General features: G+C 40.8%; 1 protein-coding gene across 3 annotated transcripts in view; it reads right to left on the bottom strand.

The window, feature by feature from the left end:
- PARP4 (poly(ADP-ribose) polymerase family member 4) overlaps nt 1-17,736 on the bottom strand; it is a 107,499-nt gene that overhangs the window by 46,028 nt on the left and 43,735 nt on the right. For all 3 annotated transcript variants that reach the window (XM_025996618.2, XM_072719739.1, XM_072719740.1), the window contains 3 exons: nt 17,612-17,658; nt 17,393-17,471; nt 12,038-12,175 (listed from right to left, as the gene is read on the bottom strand). In XM_025996618.2, coding sequence (XP_025852403.2) covers nt 12,038-12,175; nt 17,393-17,471; nt 17,612-17,658 — 264 coding nt within the window. The remainder of the gene's footprint in view (nt 1-12,037; nt 12,176-17,392; nt 17,472-17,611; nt 17,659-17,736) is intronic.

Raw genomic sequence — 17,736 nt, 5'->3', positions numbered from 1 at the left:
GGGATTATGACCTGAGCCCAAGGTAGACGCTTAACCAACTAGCCACCCAGGTGCCCTGAATTACACAAGTTCTTTATATATTTTGGATATTAACCCCTTATCTGATATATGGCTTGCAAATATTTTCTTCCATAGGTTGCTTCTCCATTTTGTTGATGGTTTCCTATGTTGTGCAGAGGCTTTTTAAGTTTGATGTACTCCCATTTATTTTATTTTTTTTTTTTTTGTTTTAATTTTTATTTATTTATGATAGTCACAGAGAGAGAGAGAGAGAGAGAAGCAGAGACACAGGCAGAGGGAGAAGCAGGCTCCATGCACCGGGAGCCCGACGTGGGATTCGATCCAGGGTCTCCCGGATCGCGCCCTGGGCCAAAGGCAGGCGCCAAACCGCTGCGCCACCCAGGGATCCCTGTACTCCCATTTATTAATTTTGGCTTTTGTGGCTTGTGCTTTCGGTATATCCAAAAAATCACTGCCAAGGCCTATGTCAAAGAACTCTTCCTCTGTTTTCTTCTAGGAGTTTTATGGTTTCAGATCTTACACCTAAATCTTTAACTCATTTTGAGTTAATTTTTATGAGTGGTGCAAGGAGCTTAATTTTATTTGTTTGCATGTAGATATCTAGTTTTCCCAGCACCATTTATTGAAAGGACATCCTCTCCTCATTGAATATTCTTGGCTCCCTTGTCAAATATTAGTTGACTGTATATGCATGGGTTTACTTTTCAGCTCTCAATTCTGTTCCAAATGTCTGTGTGTCTGTTTTTATAACAGCACCACATTGAGTTGATTATTAGAGTTTTGTAGTGTAGTTTGAAAACAGGAAGTGTGGGATGCCTGGGTGGCTCAGTGGTTGAACATCTGTCTTTGGCTCAGGGTGTGATTCTGGGGTTCCAGGATTGAGTCCCACATTGGGCTCCCTGTGAGGAGCCTGCTTCTCCCTCTGCCTATGTGTCTGCCTCTCTCTCTCTCATGAATAAATAAATATTTTTTAAAAAAAGAAAACGGGAAGTGTGACACATCCAGCTTTGTTCTTTCTCAAGATTGCCTTGGCTATGCAGGGTTTTTTGTGGTTCCATCATGAAATAATCTTTCCATTCCTTTGTTTCTTCTTCAATTTCTTTCATCAGTGTCTTGCAGTTTTCAACGTATATTATCTTTTACCTCTTTTGGTTGAATTTATTCCTAAGTATTTTATTTTATTTATTTTTTTTGGAGATACTGTAAATGGGATTGTTTTCTTTATTTCTTTTTCAGACAGTTTGTTTTTAGTGTATAGAAATGTAATTGAGGGTGCCTGGGTGGCTCAGTCAGTTAAGCATCTGCCTTGGGCTGAGGTCATGATCCTGGGGTCCTGGGATCAAGTCCAGCATCAGGCTCCTTGGTCAGCAGGGAGTCTGCTTCTCCCTCTCCCACTAGCTATCCACTCTCCCCCCCCACCCCCCACCGCTCATGCTCTCTCTCTCACGCTCTCTCTCTGGTAAATAAAATAAAATAAAATAAAATAAAATAAAATAAAATAATAAAATAAAATAAAATAAAATAAAATAAAATAAAATAAATATAACTGATTTTTGTATGTTGATTTTTGATCCTGGTGTACGATCCTTTTGATGTGCTGCTGAATTCAGTTTGCTAATATTTTTTTAAGAATTTTTGCATCTGAGCATTGGAGGAGGGGCAAGATGGCGGAAGAGTAGGGTCCCCAAATCACCTGTCCCCACCAAATTACCTAGATAACCTTCAAATCATCCTGAAAATCTACGAATTCGGCCTGAGATTTAAAGAGAGACCAGCTGGAACGCTACAGTGAGAAGAGTTCGTGCTTCTATCAAGGTAGGAAGACGGGGAAAAAGAAATAAAGACACAAAAGGCCTCCAAGGGGGAGGGGCCCCGCGAGGAGCCGGGCTGAGGCCGGGGCGAGTGTCCCCAGGGCAGGAGAGCCCTGGCCCGGAGGAGCAGGAGCTGCACCAACCTTCCCGGGCGGAAAGGGGCCCGCAGGGAGTTAGAGCAGGACCCAGGAGGGCGGGGATGCCCTCGGGCTCCCTGGGACACTAACAGACACCTGCGCGCCCAGGAGAGTGCCCCGAGCTCCCTAAGGGCTGCAGCGCACGGCGGGACCCGGAGCAGCTCGGAGGGGCTCGGGCGGCGGCTCCGCGGAGGGGGCTGCGGGGCGGGAGCGCGAGTCCAACAGCGCAGGCCCCGGAGCACAGGGCGCGGGGACACAGCCCAGGATCCGGCCTCCCCCGGGGACAGGCAGAGGCCGGGAGGGCCCAGGACAGCAAGGACGCTCCTGCCCCAGCTGAGCAGATCAGCAGCCCCGCCCTGGAGCCTCCAGGCCCTGCAGACGGAGAGCCCGGGAGTTACTGCGGGGCTGAATCCAGGTTTCCAGAGTTTCCCCCCTCCACTGTGGCTGTTCCTCCTGGGGCCTCACGTGGTAAACAACCCCCACTGAGCCCTGCACCAGGCAGGGGGCAGAGCAGCTCCCCCAAGTGCTAACACCTGAAAAATCAGCACAACAGGCCCCTCCCCCAGAAGGCCAACTAGACGGACAAGTTCCAGGGGAAGTCAAGGGACTTAAAGTATACAGAATCAGAAGATACTGCCCCGTGTGTGTTTTTTTTTTCTTTTTGATTTCCGATTGCTTCCCCCACCATTTTTTCCCCTTTCTTTCTTTTTCTCTTTTTTTTCCTTCTTTCTCTCCTCTCTTTTTCTCCTTTTCCCAATACAACTTATTTTGGCCACTCTGCACTGAGCAAAATGACTAGAAGGAAAACCTCACCTCAAAAGAAAGAATCAGAAACAGTCCTCTCTCCCACAGAGTTACAAAATCTGGATTACAATTCAATGTCAGAAAGCCAATTCAGAAGCACTATTATACAGCTACTGGTGGCTCTAGGAAAAAGCAGAAAGGACTCAAGAGACATCATGGCTGCAGAATTTAAATCCAATCAGGCAGAAATTAAAAATCAATTGAATGAGATGCAATCCAAACAAGAAGTCCTAACGATGAGAGTTAATAAGGTGAAAGAACGAGTGAGTGACACAGAAGACAAGTTGATGGCAAAGAGGGAAACTGAGGAAAAAAGAGACAAACAATTAAAAGACCATGAAGACAGATTAAGGGAAATAAACGACAGCCTGAGGAAGAAAAACCTACGTTTAATTGGGGTTCCCGAGGGCGCCAAAAGGGACAGAGGGCCAGAATATGTATTTGAACAAATCATAGCTGAAAACTTTCTGAATCTGGGAAGGGAAACAGGCATTCAGATCCAGGAAATAGAGAGATCCCCCCCTAAAATCAATAAAAACCGTTCAACACCTCAACATTTAATAGTGAAGCTTGCAAATTCCAAAGATAAAGAGAAGATCCTTAAAGCAGCAAGAGAAAAAAAGTCCCTGACTTTTATGGGGAGGAATATTAGGGTAACAGCAGACCTCTCCACAGAGACCTGGCAGGCCAGAAAGGGCTGGCAGGATATATTCAGGATCCTAAATGAGAAGAACATGCAACTAAGAATACTTTATCCAGCAAGGCTCTCATTCAAAATGGAAGGAGAGATAAAGAGCTTCCAAGACAGGCAGGAACTGAAAGAACATGTGACCTCCAAACCAGCTCTGCAAGAAATTTTAAGGGGGACTCTTAAAATTCCCATTTAAGAAGAAGTTCAGTGGAACAATCCACAAAAACAAGGACTGAATAGATATCATGATGACACTAAACTCATATCTGTCAATAGTAACTCTGAACGTGAACGGGCTTAATGACCCCATCAAAAGGTGCAGGGTTTCAGACTGGATAAAAAAGCAGGACCCATCTATTTGCTGTCTACAAGAGACTCATTTTAGACAGAAGGACACCTACAACCTGAAAATAAAAGGTTGGAGAACCATTTACCATTCAATTGGTCCTCAAAAGAAAGCAGGGGTAGCCATCCTTATATCAGACAAACTAAAATTTACCCCGAAGACTGTAGTGAGAGATGAAGAGGGATACTATCTCATACTTAAAGGATCTATCCAACAAGAGGACTTAACAATCCTCAATATATATGCCCTGAATGTGGGAGCTGCCAAATATTTAAACCAATTAATAATCAAGGTGAAGAAATACTTAGATAATAATACACTTATACTTGGTGACTTCAATCTAGCATTTTCTACCCTCGATAGGTCTTCTAGGCACAACATCTCCAAAGAAACAAGAGCTTTAAATGATACACTGGACCAGATGGATTTCACAGATACCTACAGAACTTTACATCCAAACTCAACTGAATATACCTTCTTCTCAAGTGCACATGGAACTTTCTCCAGAATAGACCACATACTGGGTCACAAATCAGGTCTGAACCGATACCAAAAGATTGGGATCGTCCCCTGCATATTCTCAGACCATAATGCCTTGAAATTACAACTAAATCACAACAAGAAGTTTGGAAGGACCTCAAACACGTGGAGGTTAAGGACCATCCTGCTAAAAGATGAAAGGGTCAACCAGGAAATTAAGGAAGAACTAAAAAGATTCATAGAAACTAATGAGAATGAAGATTCAACCATTCAAAATCTTTGGGATGCAGCAAAAGCAGTCCTAAGGGGGAAATACATCGCAATACAAGCATCCATTCAAAAACTGGAAAGAACTCAAATACAAAAGCTAACCTTACACATAAAGGAGCTAGAGAAAAAACAGCAGATAGATCCTACACCCAGCAGAAGAAGAGAGTTAATTAAAATTCAAGCAGAACTCAACGAAATCAAGACCAGAAGAACTGTGGAACAGATCAACAGAACCAGGAGTTGGTTCTTTGAAAGAATTAATAAGATAGATAAACCATTAGCCAACCTTATTAAAAAGAAGAGAGAGAAGACTCAAATTAATAAAATCATGAATGAGAAAGGAGAGATCACTACCAACACCAAGGAAATACAAACGATTTTAAAAACATATTATGAACAGCTATACGCCAATAAATTAGGCAATCTAGAAGAAATGGACGCATTCCTGGAAAGCCACAAACTACCAAAACTGGAACAGGAAGAAATAGAAAACCTGAACAGGCTAATAACCAGGGAGGAAACTGAAGCAGTCATCAAAAACCTCCCAAGACACATCAGTCCAGGGCCAGATGGCTTCCCAGGGGAATTCTATCAAACGTTTAAAGAAGAAATCATACCTATTCTACTAAAGCTGTTTGGAAAGATAGAAAGAGATGGAGTATTTCCAAATTCGTTCTATGAGGCCAGCATCACCTTAATTCTAAAACCAGACAAAGACCCCTACCCAAAAGGAGAATTACAGACCAATATCCCTGATGAACATGGATGCAAAAATTCTCAACAAGATACTAGCCAATAGGATCCAACAGTACATTAAGAAAATTATTTACCATGACCAAGTAGAATTTATCCCCGGGATAAAGTCTAAGCCTGGTTGAACACTCAGTGATTCATCATATCAGCAAGAGAAAAACCAAGAACCATATGATCCTCTCATTAGATGCAGAGAAAGCATTTGACAAAATACAGCATCCATTCCTGATCAAAACTCTTCAGAGTGTAGGGATAGAGGGAACTTTCCTCGACATCTTAAAAGCCATCTACGAAAAGCCCACAGAAAATATCATTCTCAATGGGGAAGCACTGGGAGCCTTTCCCCTAAGATCAGGAACAAGACAGGGATGTCCACTCTCACCACTGCTATTCAACATAGTACTGGAAGTCCTAGCCTCAGCAATCAGACAACAAAAAGACATTAAAGGCATTCAAATTGGCAAAGAAGAAGTCAAACTCTCCCTCTTTGCCGATGACATGATACTCTACATAGAAAACCCAAAAGACTCCACCCCAAGATTGCTAGAACTCATACAGCAATTTGGTAGCGTGGCAGGATACAAAATCAATGCCCAGAAATCAATGGCATTTCTATACACTAACAATGAGACTGAAGAAAGAGAAATTAAGGAGTCAATCCCATTTACAATTGCACCCAAAAAGCATAAGATACCTAGGAATAAACCTAACCAAAGAGGTAAAAGATCTATACCCTAAAAACTATAGAGCACTTCTGAAAGAAATTGAGGAAGACACAAAGAGATGGAAAAATATTCCATGCTCATGGATTGGCAGAATTAGTATTGTGAAAATGTCAATGTTACCCAGGGCAATTTACACGTTTAATGCAATCCCTATCAAAATACCATGGACTTTCTTCAGAGTTAGAACAAATTATTTTAAGATTTGTGTGGAATCAGAAAAGACCCCGAATAGCCAGGGGAATTTTAAAAAAGAAAACCATAGGTGGGGGCATCACAATGCTAGATTTCAGGTTGTACTACAAAGCTGTGGTCATGGGGATCCCTGGGTGGTGCAGCGGTTTGGCGCCTGCCTTTGGCCCAGGGCGTGATCCTGGAGACCCGAGATCGAATCCCACGTCAGGCTCCCGGTGCATGGAGCCTGCTTCTCCCTCTGCCTGTGTCTCTGCCCCCCCCCTCTCTCTCTCTGTGTGTGTATGACTATCATAAATTAAAAAAAAAAACAAAGCTGTGGTCATCAAGACAGTGTAGTACTGGCACAAAAACAGACACATAGATCAATGGAACAGAGTAGACAACCCAGAAGTGGACCCTGAACTTTATGGTCAACTAATATGCGATAAAGGAGGAAAGACTATCCATTGGAAGAAAAACAAGTCTCTTCAATAAATGGTGCTGGGAAAATTGGACATCCACATGCAGAAGAATGAAACTAGACCACTCTCTTGCACCATACACAAAGATAAACTCAAAATGGATGAAAGATCTAAATGTGAGACAAGATTCCATCAAAAATCCTAGAGGAGAACACAGGCAACACCCTTTTTGAACTTGGCCACAGTAACTTCTTGCAAGATACATCCACGAAGGCAAAAGAAACAAAAGCAAAAATGAACTGTTGGGACTTCATCAAGATAAGAAGCTTTTGCACAGCAAAGGATACAGTCAACAAAACTAAAAGACAACCTACAGAATGGGAGAGAATATTTGCAAATGACGTATCAGATAAAGGGCTAGTTTCCAAGATCTATAAAGAACTTCTTAAACTCAACAGCAAAGAAACAAACAATCCAATCATGAAATGGGCAAAAGACATGAAAAGAAATCTCACAGAGGAAGACATAGACATGGCCAACATGCACATGAGAAAATGCTCCACATCACTTGCCATCAGGGAAATATAAATCAAAACCACAATGAGATACCACCTCACACCAGTGAGAATGGGGAAAATTAACAAGGCAGGAAACAACAAATGTTGGAGAGGATGCGGAGAAAAGGGAACCCTCTTACACTGTTGGTGGGAATGTGAACTGGTGCAGCCACTCTGGAAAACTGTGTGGAGGTTCCTCAAAGAGTTAAAAATAGACCTGCCCTACGACCCAGCAATTGCACTGTTGGGGATTTACCCCAAAGATTCAGATGCAATGAAACGTCGGGACACCTGCACCCCGATGTTTCTAGCAGCAATGGCCACAATAGCCAAACTTTGGAAGGAGCCTCGGTGTCCATCGAAAGATGAATGGATAAAGAAGATGTGGTTTATGTATACAATGGAATATTACTCAGCCATTAGAAACGACAAATACCCACCATTTGCTTCAACGTGGATGGAACTGGAGGGTATTATGCTGAGTGAAGTAAGTCAATCGGAGAAGGACAAACAGTGTAGGTTCTCATTCATTTGGGGAATATAAATAATAGTGAAAGGGAATATAAGGGAAGGGAGAAAAAATGTGTGGGAAATATCAGAAAGGGAGACAGAACATAAAGACTCCTAACTCGGGGAAACGAACTAGGGGTGGTGGAAGGGGAGGAGGGCGGGAGGTGGGTACTGAGGGGGGCACTTGACGGGATGAGCACTGGGTGTTATTCTGTATGTTGGCAAATTGAACACCAATAAAAAATTAATTTATTAAAAAAAAAGAATTTTTGCATCTTGTGAATGAGGGATATTGGCCTATAGTTCTCTTATAGTATGTTTACGACTTTCCTGAATTTGCTTATTAATTCTAACAGGTTTTTGGTAGAATCTTTAGGGTTTTCTATATATGACATCATGTTATCTGTAAACTGAGATGCTTTTACTTTTTCCTTTCCATTTGCATCCTTTCAATTGCTTTTTCTTGCCTAATTATTGTAGCTAGGACTTCCAGTACTACACTAAATAGGAATAGTGAGAGTAGGCACTCTTATTTCTGGTTTTAGAGAAAAAGCTCTATTTTTCACCACTGAGTATGATGTCAGCTGTGGGCTTGTCATATATAGTCTTTCTTATGTTGAGGTATGTTCTCTCCATACTCAGTTTGTTCAGAGCTTTCATCATGAAAAGGTGCTGAATTTTTCAATCACTTCTGCATCTACTGACAGGATATTTCATTTTATTTTTTATTGACATACATTTGACATATAAGGTTACATTAGTTTCCTGTATACAGGATGCCAATTTGACATTTTATATGTTATGCTATATTCATCACATAGTATAGCTACTATCTGTCACCATACACAACTTCAATAGCATTAACTATACTCTCCATGCTGTCCTTTTATTCCCATGGCTTATTCATTTCGCCACTAGAAGCTTGTTGTTCTTTAGCATTCTTTCATTTCAAGAACTCCCTTTACCATTTCCCTTAAGGCAAGACCAGTGGTGATGAATTCCCTTAATTTTTGTTTGGGAATATATTTCTTCTTCACATCTGAAGGACAGTTTTGCTGAATTTATGCTATATCGTGATTTATAAGAAATACATATTTGGTCAACTCATATATATATTTGGTCCTTGTCCACTGTTTCTGGCTCACATCTCCCAAAACCCTTGCAATTTCCTAAGTGATGAGGGTAATAAAGGTGTCTTTTGTTTTGTCACTAAGGCAAGGTTTGGACCCCACCAAAGAAGGGGGGCTGGTTGCCAGAAAAATCAACCATGTGATTATAGACTTAGAACTTTCAGTCCTACCCCCAGACTTCTTGGAAAGGGAGAGGGGCTGGAGACTGAATCAATTGCCAATGGCTCATGATTTTAATCAATCATGCCTGTGTAATGAAGTCATCATAAAAACCCCAAATCATGGGCTTGGAGAGCATTCACATTGGTGAACACATGAAGATGTGGAAGAGACACGTGCCTGAAGAGGGAATAGAAGCTCCATACCCTTTCCCCAGACTTTGCCCTCTACATCTCTTCCATCTGGCTGTGCCTGAGTTATATGCTTTTATAATAAACTGATGACCTAGTAAGTAAAACGTTTCTGAGTTCTGTGAGCTGCTCTAGCAAGTTAATCGAAACTGAGGAAAGGATTGGGGGAATCTCTGATTTATAGCTAGTTGGTCAGAAGTACAGGTAACAACCTGGACTTACATGGTATGTAGGGAAGCCTCCCTCTTCCCCTTGAAATTGGTTCCAGGAACCCAAAAGAGTAGTATTCTTGGTTGGCAGTTTTTCCTTTCAGCACTTTGAGTATATTATCCCACTCCTTCTTGATCTCATGGTTTCTGCAGAAAAATCTGCTTATGGGGTGGGGAATTCCCTTGTATGTGATGAGCCATTCTTCTTTTGCTGCTTTCAAAATTCCCTCCTTAAAAAAATTCCCTCCTTGTCCTTTATTTTTAATGTTTTGATTATGATGTGTTTTGGAGTAATCTTCCAGCTGATTTTGCTTGGGGTTCTTTGTGCTGCCTGCACCTGGATGTCCATCTCTCTCTCAAGATTCGGGAAGATTTTAGCTATTGTTTCCTTAAATAATTTCTTTGCCCTTTTCTCTCCTTTCCTGGGCTGCCTGTGATACAAATGTTCACTTGCTTGACAGTACTCCATAATTCATGTATGCTTTCTTAACTCTGTTGCATTTTCTTTTTTTCCTCTAATTTCAAATGATCTATCTTCGAATCCATTGATTCTTTCTTCTGCATGATCAAGTCAGTTGTTGAAGCTCTGTCTTGAATCTTTTAGTCTGTTGTATTCTTCAGCTCCAGACTTTGTTTGGTTCTTTTTTATGTTTCTATTTCTTATTAAACTTCTCATTTTGTTCATGGGTTGTTTTCCTGATTTTGTTTACTTGTTTATCTGTGTTCTCTTATATTATATTGAGTTTCCTTAAGATGATTGTTTTGAATTTGTTGTCAGGCAAAACCATAGATCTCCATTTCTTTGGGGTCAGTTGTAGGAGCTCTATCTATTTCCTTTGGTGGTGTCATGTTTGCCCAATTCTTCATGATCCACATAAACTTTGTATTGGTATCTGTGCATCTAAAGGAGCATATACCTCTGTTTTTACAGACTAGTTTGGCTGGCTCCTTGGCTGATGGGATTACCTCTGGAATTACAGTTTTTCAGGATTGGAGTCAATTTCAAGGCTGTTGGTGAGTCTATGGTGTGGTCTGCAGTTAACATTCTTGTTACCAGGGGGTCAGATAAGCGTGGATCATGTCTGCTCCTTGGGTGTCTGGGATTGCCTCAGTATATTGTGCAGTAGGGTAGCCTGGGACAAGAAGCCACTTCACAGTCAACATTTCTTCAGTCAGTAGACCTATCACGAGGTCTGTGGATGGGTATAGCTTCCACAAAGTCCCTTGGAAGTTGGAAGCAAGCCCCGGAACATGATTGAGATCTGTAGACCTGCCTCTGAAGGTACAGATGAATGTCTCCCATGAAGTCTCTGGGTAGGCTGACTGATCCCTGGAGGGGCTGAGCCAGAATATAGGGACCTTTCTTGTTGGGGGCTGCGTGCCAGGAAGGGGTTAATGGATTGAGCAAAAGGGCTCTCTGTTGACTCTTCCAACCACGGCCCACCTGAGCCGCGTGCCAGGAAGGGGTTAATGGATCGAGCAAAGGCTCTCTGTTGACTCTTCCAACCGCGGCCCACCTGTCTCACCCTTGTTGTTGAAGGCTTGTGGCTCAAGGATGCATACTATTGCTGTCTACTGTGAAAGGACATGTCTGGAGAACTAAGCTTAAAATATCCTGCTTGTTAAACAACGCTGCTTTATAAAAGAGTGAATAATACAAATAAAGTTGGCATTGTGGCTGAATCCGGCCATATGTCCCTCCCGCTCCCACTCTGTTTATGTCTCCTTTCTTTTCCTCATTCCCTTACCCTCAGCCCTGGACGGTTGTCGCCCCCAGCGCGCGCGACACTTTCTGGATCTCCTGAGTGCAGACTTGAGAATCCAACAGGTTCTATGCCAGTGGTCTGCTCATGGACTGCAGCTAAGAGAGGGCTAGAGCTGAGAATTGGGCCCTTTCAGAATTTTCAAGGTTGTAGATGAAAGTGCCTCCTGCTGGGTCCCTAGAATCACAGATCTGCTTGCAAACTGGGACCATCCGGAGGCTGGAGCCAACTAGAAGGCACTTTCAGGATATTTGGAGACATAGATGCAGCCAGGACCATGGTCAGCAAGTTAGCTGCCTGGGGGTAAACCTGCCTTCTCAAAATGGTTCTACTTGGTTTGGGGCACTAGGGTTTCAAAATCTCCTTAACTGGATCCCAAAGCTCCTACATGGCACTTTGTCCATAGATAGATGTCAAATAATTGTTGTTGAGGAGGGGATACATGTAAAGGACATCTTGTTTGGCCATCTTGCTGATGGCCAACTCTCAATTTTTATTCTAATAAGAAGAGATTCTTCATCACAGGCACACAAATTGTCTTATAGCCATAAATAATTTTGTATCTGTTTTTACAGTATCAATATTTTAAAACTATAAAAGTATACAGACTAACCAATGTAATGTCTGAAGGCATATTTTGTTCTTGGTGGGGATTAAGGTAAAAACTACAGTCATAGGGAAACATGCCACATGATGGACTTGGTTGAAACCTCAGAAGTTTGTTGTGTCTGATTTCATAAGTATTTTTAGTTATGAAATTTTGAGGTGATGAGAGCTCATTTTGTAATTCTAGTTTTTAGCACTATCAGCAATTTCCAAATTTTAATAATGTATTCTGAAATATTTTTTCAATAGCGTCTCTCATTTTTTAGTAAAAAGGGTCATACCTCGCTTTCCTTTTCTGGATGTTTTTCAACCCACATTCTTGGGAGATATGCGTCAGACAAACCAACATGAAGAGTGAATCCATCACTGTCTAAGGAGCTACCTTCCACGGTGCTAATTACAGCTTTGCAGTCTGTCCTCTACAAAACAACAAAGATAACAAAGTAAGTAATGGAATAATACCATATGATCAGTTTGCAGTTACCTCTCAAGTGCCAAACCCTTGCATAATTTATATAAGTGCATTAAGAATCAACAGTGTAGGGACGCCTAGGTGGCTCAGCGGTTGAGCATCTGCCTTTGGCTCAGGGCATGATCCCGGTCCGGGGATGGAGTCCCACACTGGGCTCCCTGGGAGGAGCCTGCTTCTCCCTCTGTCTATGTCTCTGCCTCTCTCCTTGTGTCTCTTATGAATTAATAAATAAAATCTTTATTAAAAAAAAACAACAGTGTAGTAATAAATCTCAAAATTGTGAAATTTTTAGAAGTATGCCCATTATCATATCAATTACCCTCCTGAAAATCTAAGGTTGATATACATAGTCAAATTTAGAAATTTCACACAGCCTCAAATCCTGGATCCAAAGATTATAGATCTATGTATTCAGGCAGAACTATCTGGATATAGCAGTAAGTACACTAGATAATCATAACTTAGAATAGTGAAAAGAGAAAATTCAACAGAAATCTTATAATTATGCCTTATTTGTAAAATAACTTTTGAAGATGTTAATGATAAGCTTTAAAATGAAGGCAATGTTGACAGATTGTAAAATAAAGTCTTTCCTTTCCTATGTGCTCACCCCTTTGCAATGATGTGACTTTGCATCTCTTCCTGTCAGGAGATGGCACCTATTTTTCTGCCCTTGAATTCAGAGTTGGCCAATGTGACTTGCTTTCATCAATGGGATATTGGCAGATGTGATGCAAGAGGCTTGGAAAACATTCCAAAGGGGCTTGCCTTCCTCTGTTGCTACTGAGAACTTTTCAATTACTCTATGAATGAACCTAAGCTAACCTGCTAGATGAAGAGAGATATGGTCATCTCCCCAAATGACATCAGATCAACTGCTAGATATTAATAAGACCATTCTAGATCATCCTGTCCCAGCCAAGCCAGTGCAGACCATTAGAACCACCCAGCCAATTCACAGAACTGTGAAAAATAACAAATGTTATTACTTTATACCATCAAGTTTTGAGATTGATTGTTATACAGCAGAAGCTTTCTGACGCAGAGGGTCTCTTTTTCAGGATGGACTAAGTGTATGTGTTTATCTCCATTCCTAGTAAAATCCTAAAACTCTCTACCATAAGAAGGAATCAATTAAAGGGTATAAACCCATAAAGATATGGAGAATAGGAACAAAGACAATAGCAGTTGAGAGAGGTCAACAATTTAAGAAAAAATTGAAGGTTGATAGGGGCATGGTAAGTGACTTAGCCAGAGTGGAGGAAACTACTACCTGAGTCTGGTGGGGGACTACAGCAACCAGGAAAGGCTCAAACCTTGGAGCCTACTGCAGGAAATGGCAGTAACTAGCAAGCAGAGTATGCACTAAGTTGCTTTAGTGCAGGCTCCTTCCCTGCCTTAAGTAGCCAAGCAGCTAGCACCAATAGCTAGTACCCTGTTCTCTCACTAAGGGAATTGAAGATTCATTTCTCAGAGAAATTCAAGCAAATAGCATCCACACCGGGGAATCACAGGCATAGCAGACTATACAAATATAGGACTGCAGAGTAGGGAATGAAGTGTGGGTCCCTCAGTCACTCTCCCCAATCATACTTTAGGAATAACCTAGAGGTGTTCTGAATAACCACAGAAGGGTTAAAACACCACCATGAGCCTCACCATCAAACAGCCAGCCAGCTGCCAGAGACTCCAGTGCAGGACCTTTGGTCCACTCGCTCCACTCACCTCAGAGCATCTAACTAGCTTTCTCATGTCTTAGTTAGAGATGAACATGGAGAGGCCACCCAGACCTTTTAGGAAAAGTGTCTAACACAAAATCTAGAGACAAAAAAAAAGAAAGAAAGAAAACAAGGAAAAAGCCAGAGAAGAAAAAAGGAACTCAAAGAGAAAAGATACAACACAGGGAAGAGAAGAAAAAGATATATCGTGTTTTCAGAGAGACAAGAAAAGAGAAGATAATGCACCCATGAAACACACAAAGATGCTACAAAAAAAGGAATACTTCTAGAACAGAAAAGAGCTCTTACAAATTAAAAATCAGAACTAAAACACAAATTTCAGTGGAACAGTTGGAATTTGAAACCAGGAATATTACCCAGAAAGTAGAACAAAGAAACAATACAATGGTCAACAGGAGAGAAAAAGAAAGAAAACATGAAGCTCATTCCAGGGGACACATGACTGAAAGGCAATACAAAATGTGAAGGAGAGAGGAACAATTTAAAATATATATATTATATATATACTTTAACAAACTTTCCCAGAATTAAAGGCTATGAGTTATCCAATGAATGCATATCACATTCTTAACTAATTTCAGAATACCAGGAATAAAGAGAAGATCTGGAATTCTTGCAGAATTTAAAACAAAACAAAACAAAACAGACTATACACATTGAACAGGGGATTAGAATAACATTTTTCTCAGAACTAACACTGGAAGCTAGAAGATCATGTGTTCAATATTAGGAGGAAGATGATTTTCAACCCCGGATTAGACACCTCAGCAGATGATCAACATTCACACACGGAATGAGGATAGCTCCAGATATTGAGGCCCACACACTCTTACTCAGGAAGTTAATGGAGGTTGTTCTCTGTCAAATGGAGGAAATAAAGCAAGAAAGAGCATAAAGAGGAAAATATCTACAAAGGAGAATCATAAAGAAAGGCCCTGGGCAATTTATACGTTTAATGCAATCCCTATCAAAATACCATGGACTTTCTTCAGAGAGTTAGAACAAATTATTTTAAGATTTGTGTGGAATCAGAAAAGACCCCGAATAGCCAGGGGAATTTTAAAAAAGAAAACCATAGCTGGGGGCATCACAATGCCAGATTTCAGGTTGTACTACAAAGCTGTGGTCATCAAGACAGTGTGGTACTGGCACAAAAACAGACACATAGATCAATGGAACAGAATAGAGAACTCAGAAGTGGACCCTGAAATGTATGGTCATCTAATATTCGATAAAGGAGGAAAGACTATCCATTGGAAGAAAGACAGTCTCTTCAATAAATGGTGCTGGGAAAATTGGACATCCACATGCAGAAGAATGAAACTGGACCACTCTCTTTCACCATACACAAAGATAAACTCAAAATGGATGAGAGATCTAAATGTGAGACAAGATTCCATCAAAATCCTAGAGGAGAACACAGGCAACACCCTTTTTGAACTTGGCCACAGTAACTTCTTGCAAGATACATCCACAAAGGCAAAAGAAACAAAAGCAAAAATGAACTATTGGGACTTCATCAAGATAAGAAGCTTTTGCACAGCAAAGGATACAGTCAACAAAACTAAAAGACAACCTACAGAATGGGAGAAGATATTTGCAAATGACATATCAGATAAAGGGCTAGTTTCCAAAATCTATAAAGAACTTATTAAACTCAACAGCAAAGAAACAAACAATCCAATCATGAAATGGGCAAAAGACATGAAGAGAAATCTCACAGAGGAAGACATGGACATGGCCAACATGCACATGAGAAAATGCTCCACATCACTTGCCATCAGGGAAATACAAATCAAAACCACAATGAGATACCACCTCACACCAGTGAGAATGGGGAAAATTAACAAGGCAGGAAACAACAAATGTTGGAGAGGATGCGGAGAAAAGGGAACCCTCTTACACTGTTGGTGGGAATGTGAACTGGTGCAGCCACTCTGGAAAACTGTGTGGAGGTTCCTCAAAGAGTTAAAAATAGACCTGCCCTACGACCCAGCAATTGCACTGTTGGGGATTTACCCTAAAGATTCAGATGCAATGAAACGTCGGGACACCTGCACCCCGATGTTTCTAGCAGCAATGGCCACAATAGCCAAACTTTGGAAGGAGCCTCGGTGTCCATCGAAAGATGAATGGATAAAGAAGATGTGGTTTATGTATACAATGGAATATTACTCAGCAATTAGAAACGACAAATACCCACCATTTGCTTCAACGTGGATGGAACTGGAGGGTATTATGCTGAGTGAAATAAGTCAATCGGCGAAGGACAAACAGTGTATGTTCTCATTCATTTGGGGAATATGAATAATAGTGAAAGGGAATATAAAGGAAGGGAAAAGAAATGTTGGGAAATATCAGGAAGGGAGACAGAACATAAAGACTCCTAACTCGGGGAAACGAACTAGGGGTGGTGGAAGGGGAGGAGGGCGGGTGTTGGAGGGGAATGGGTGACGGGCACTGAGGTGGACACTTGACGGGATGAGCACTGGGTGTTTTTCTGTATGTTGGTAAATTGAACACCAATAAAAATTAATTTAAAAAAAAAAAAAGAAAGAAAGGCCCTGGGACCAAGCTGGGTTGGACTGGAGAGACAAAAGGGAGGAAGGTCTCCAGGGTAAAACATGATCCGAATTATTGGAAGCCTTCAACTGCAACAAATAATATTCTGAAGAGTTTTAATCTATGTGTAAGTGAGACTAGTGAAGAGAGTAGAGAATTAAATTTTCATTGACCATAATAGGAAGTTAAAAAATAATTTTGAATCAGATGGATGTTTTTACTGTTTTACAAGCAGTAAAAACATGAGCATTTACAACTTTGGAGGCCACCAGAAAGGCGGTAAGATATTTAAAGTGGTTCACTGTTTCTGGAGACTGTTCTGGAAGAGGCAGGGCATAAGTAGGCTGTTGCTTCTTCTGAGAAGCTGTTGTTAGCATTATTTCCTTTTTTTTAAGATTTTATTTTTTATATGAAATATGTTACATATATTTTATTATTTTATATTTAATTTTATTTTTTCAGTAATCTCTATACCCAATGTGGGGCTTGAACCCAAAACCCCGAGATCAAGAGTGGCATGCTCCACCGACTGAACCAGTCAGGTACCCCTGTTATTAGCATTCTTTTTTTTTTTTTAAAGATTTATTTATTTATTCATGAGAGACACACAGAGAGAGACAGAGACAGAGACATAGGCAGAGGGAGAAGCAGGTTCCTCACAGGGAGCTCCATGAGGGACTCGATCCCAGATCCCAGGATACTGACCTGGGCCGAAGGCAGGCGCCCAACTGATGAGCCATCCAGGTGTCCCTGTTGTTAGTGTTCTTATTTAACTTTTTAAACCACATGCCCTTATTGTCTTGACACAATAAAGCTGACGCTAAAATAAAAGCACTTAAAAAATGAAACAAAGATTCACTAACCTTTTGTCTCAGTTGATGTGTATCACTAGAAATGGATTCAATCATGTATGGCATCTCAATGGACATACTCAAAGAGAAGCTACCAAAAAGAAGAAAAATTGTCTATTATCTTAAATATTAAATAACTACTTGTTGTCATTTTATATAGTTTTAAGTAAAATTTGAAACCATACAACTAATGTCCATTGAATGAAGAGGTTTTATATTTTTGGTACTAACCTTTGCTTTGTTCCTATTTTCTTTATAGAAATCTTCTCTACTGTATCCTGTTAAAAGAAAATATATTTACATAAGTAAATATCTACTAATATACAGTGAGAACTCTAAGCAGAATGTAATGTTAC

This window comes from Vulpes vulpes, chromosome 9 (genome assembly GCF_048418805.1).
Source record: "Vulpes vulpes isolate BD-2025 chromosome 9, VulVul3, whole genome shotgun sequence".
Classification (NCBI taxonomy): domain Eukaryota; kingdom Metazoa; phylum Chordata; class Mammalia; order Carnivora; family Canidae; genus Vulpes; species Vulpes vulpes.
The sequence above is the reverse complement of the archived record's forward strand: the minus strand, read 5'-3'. Positions and strand labels throughout refer to the sequence as shown.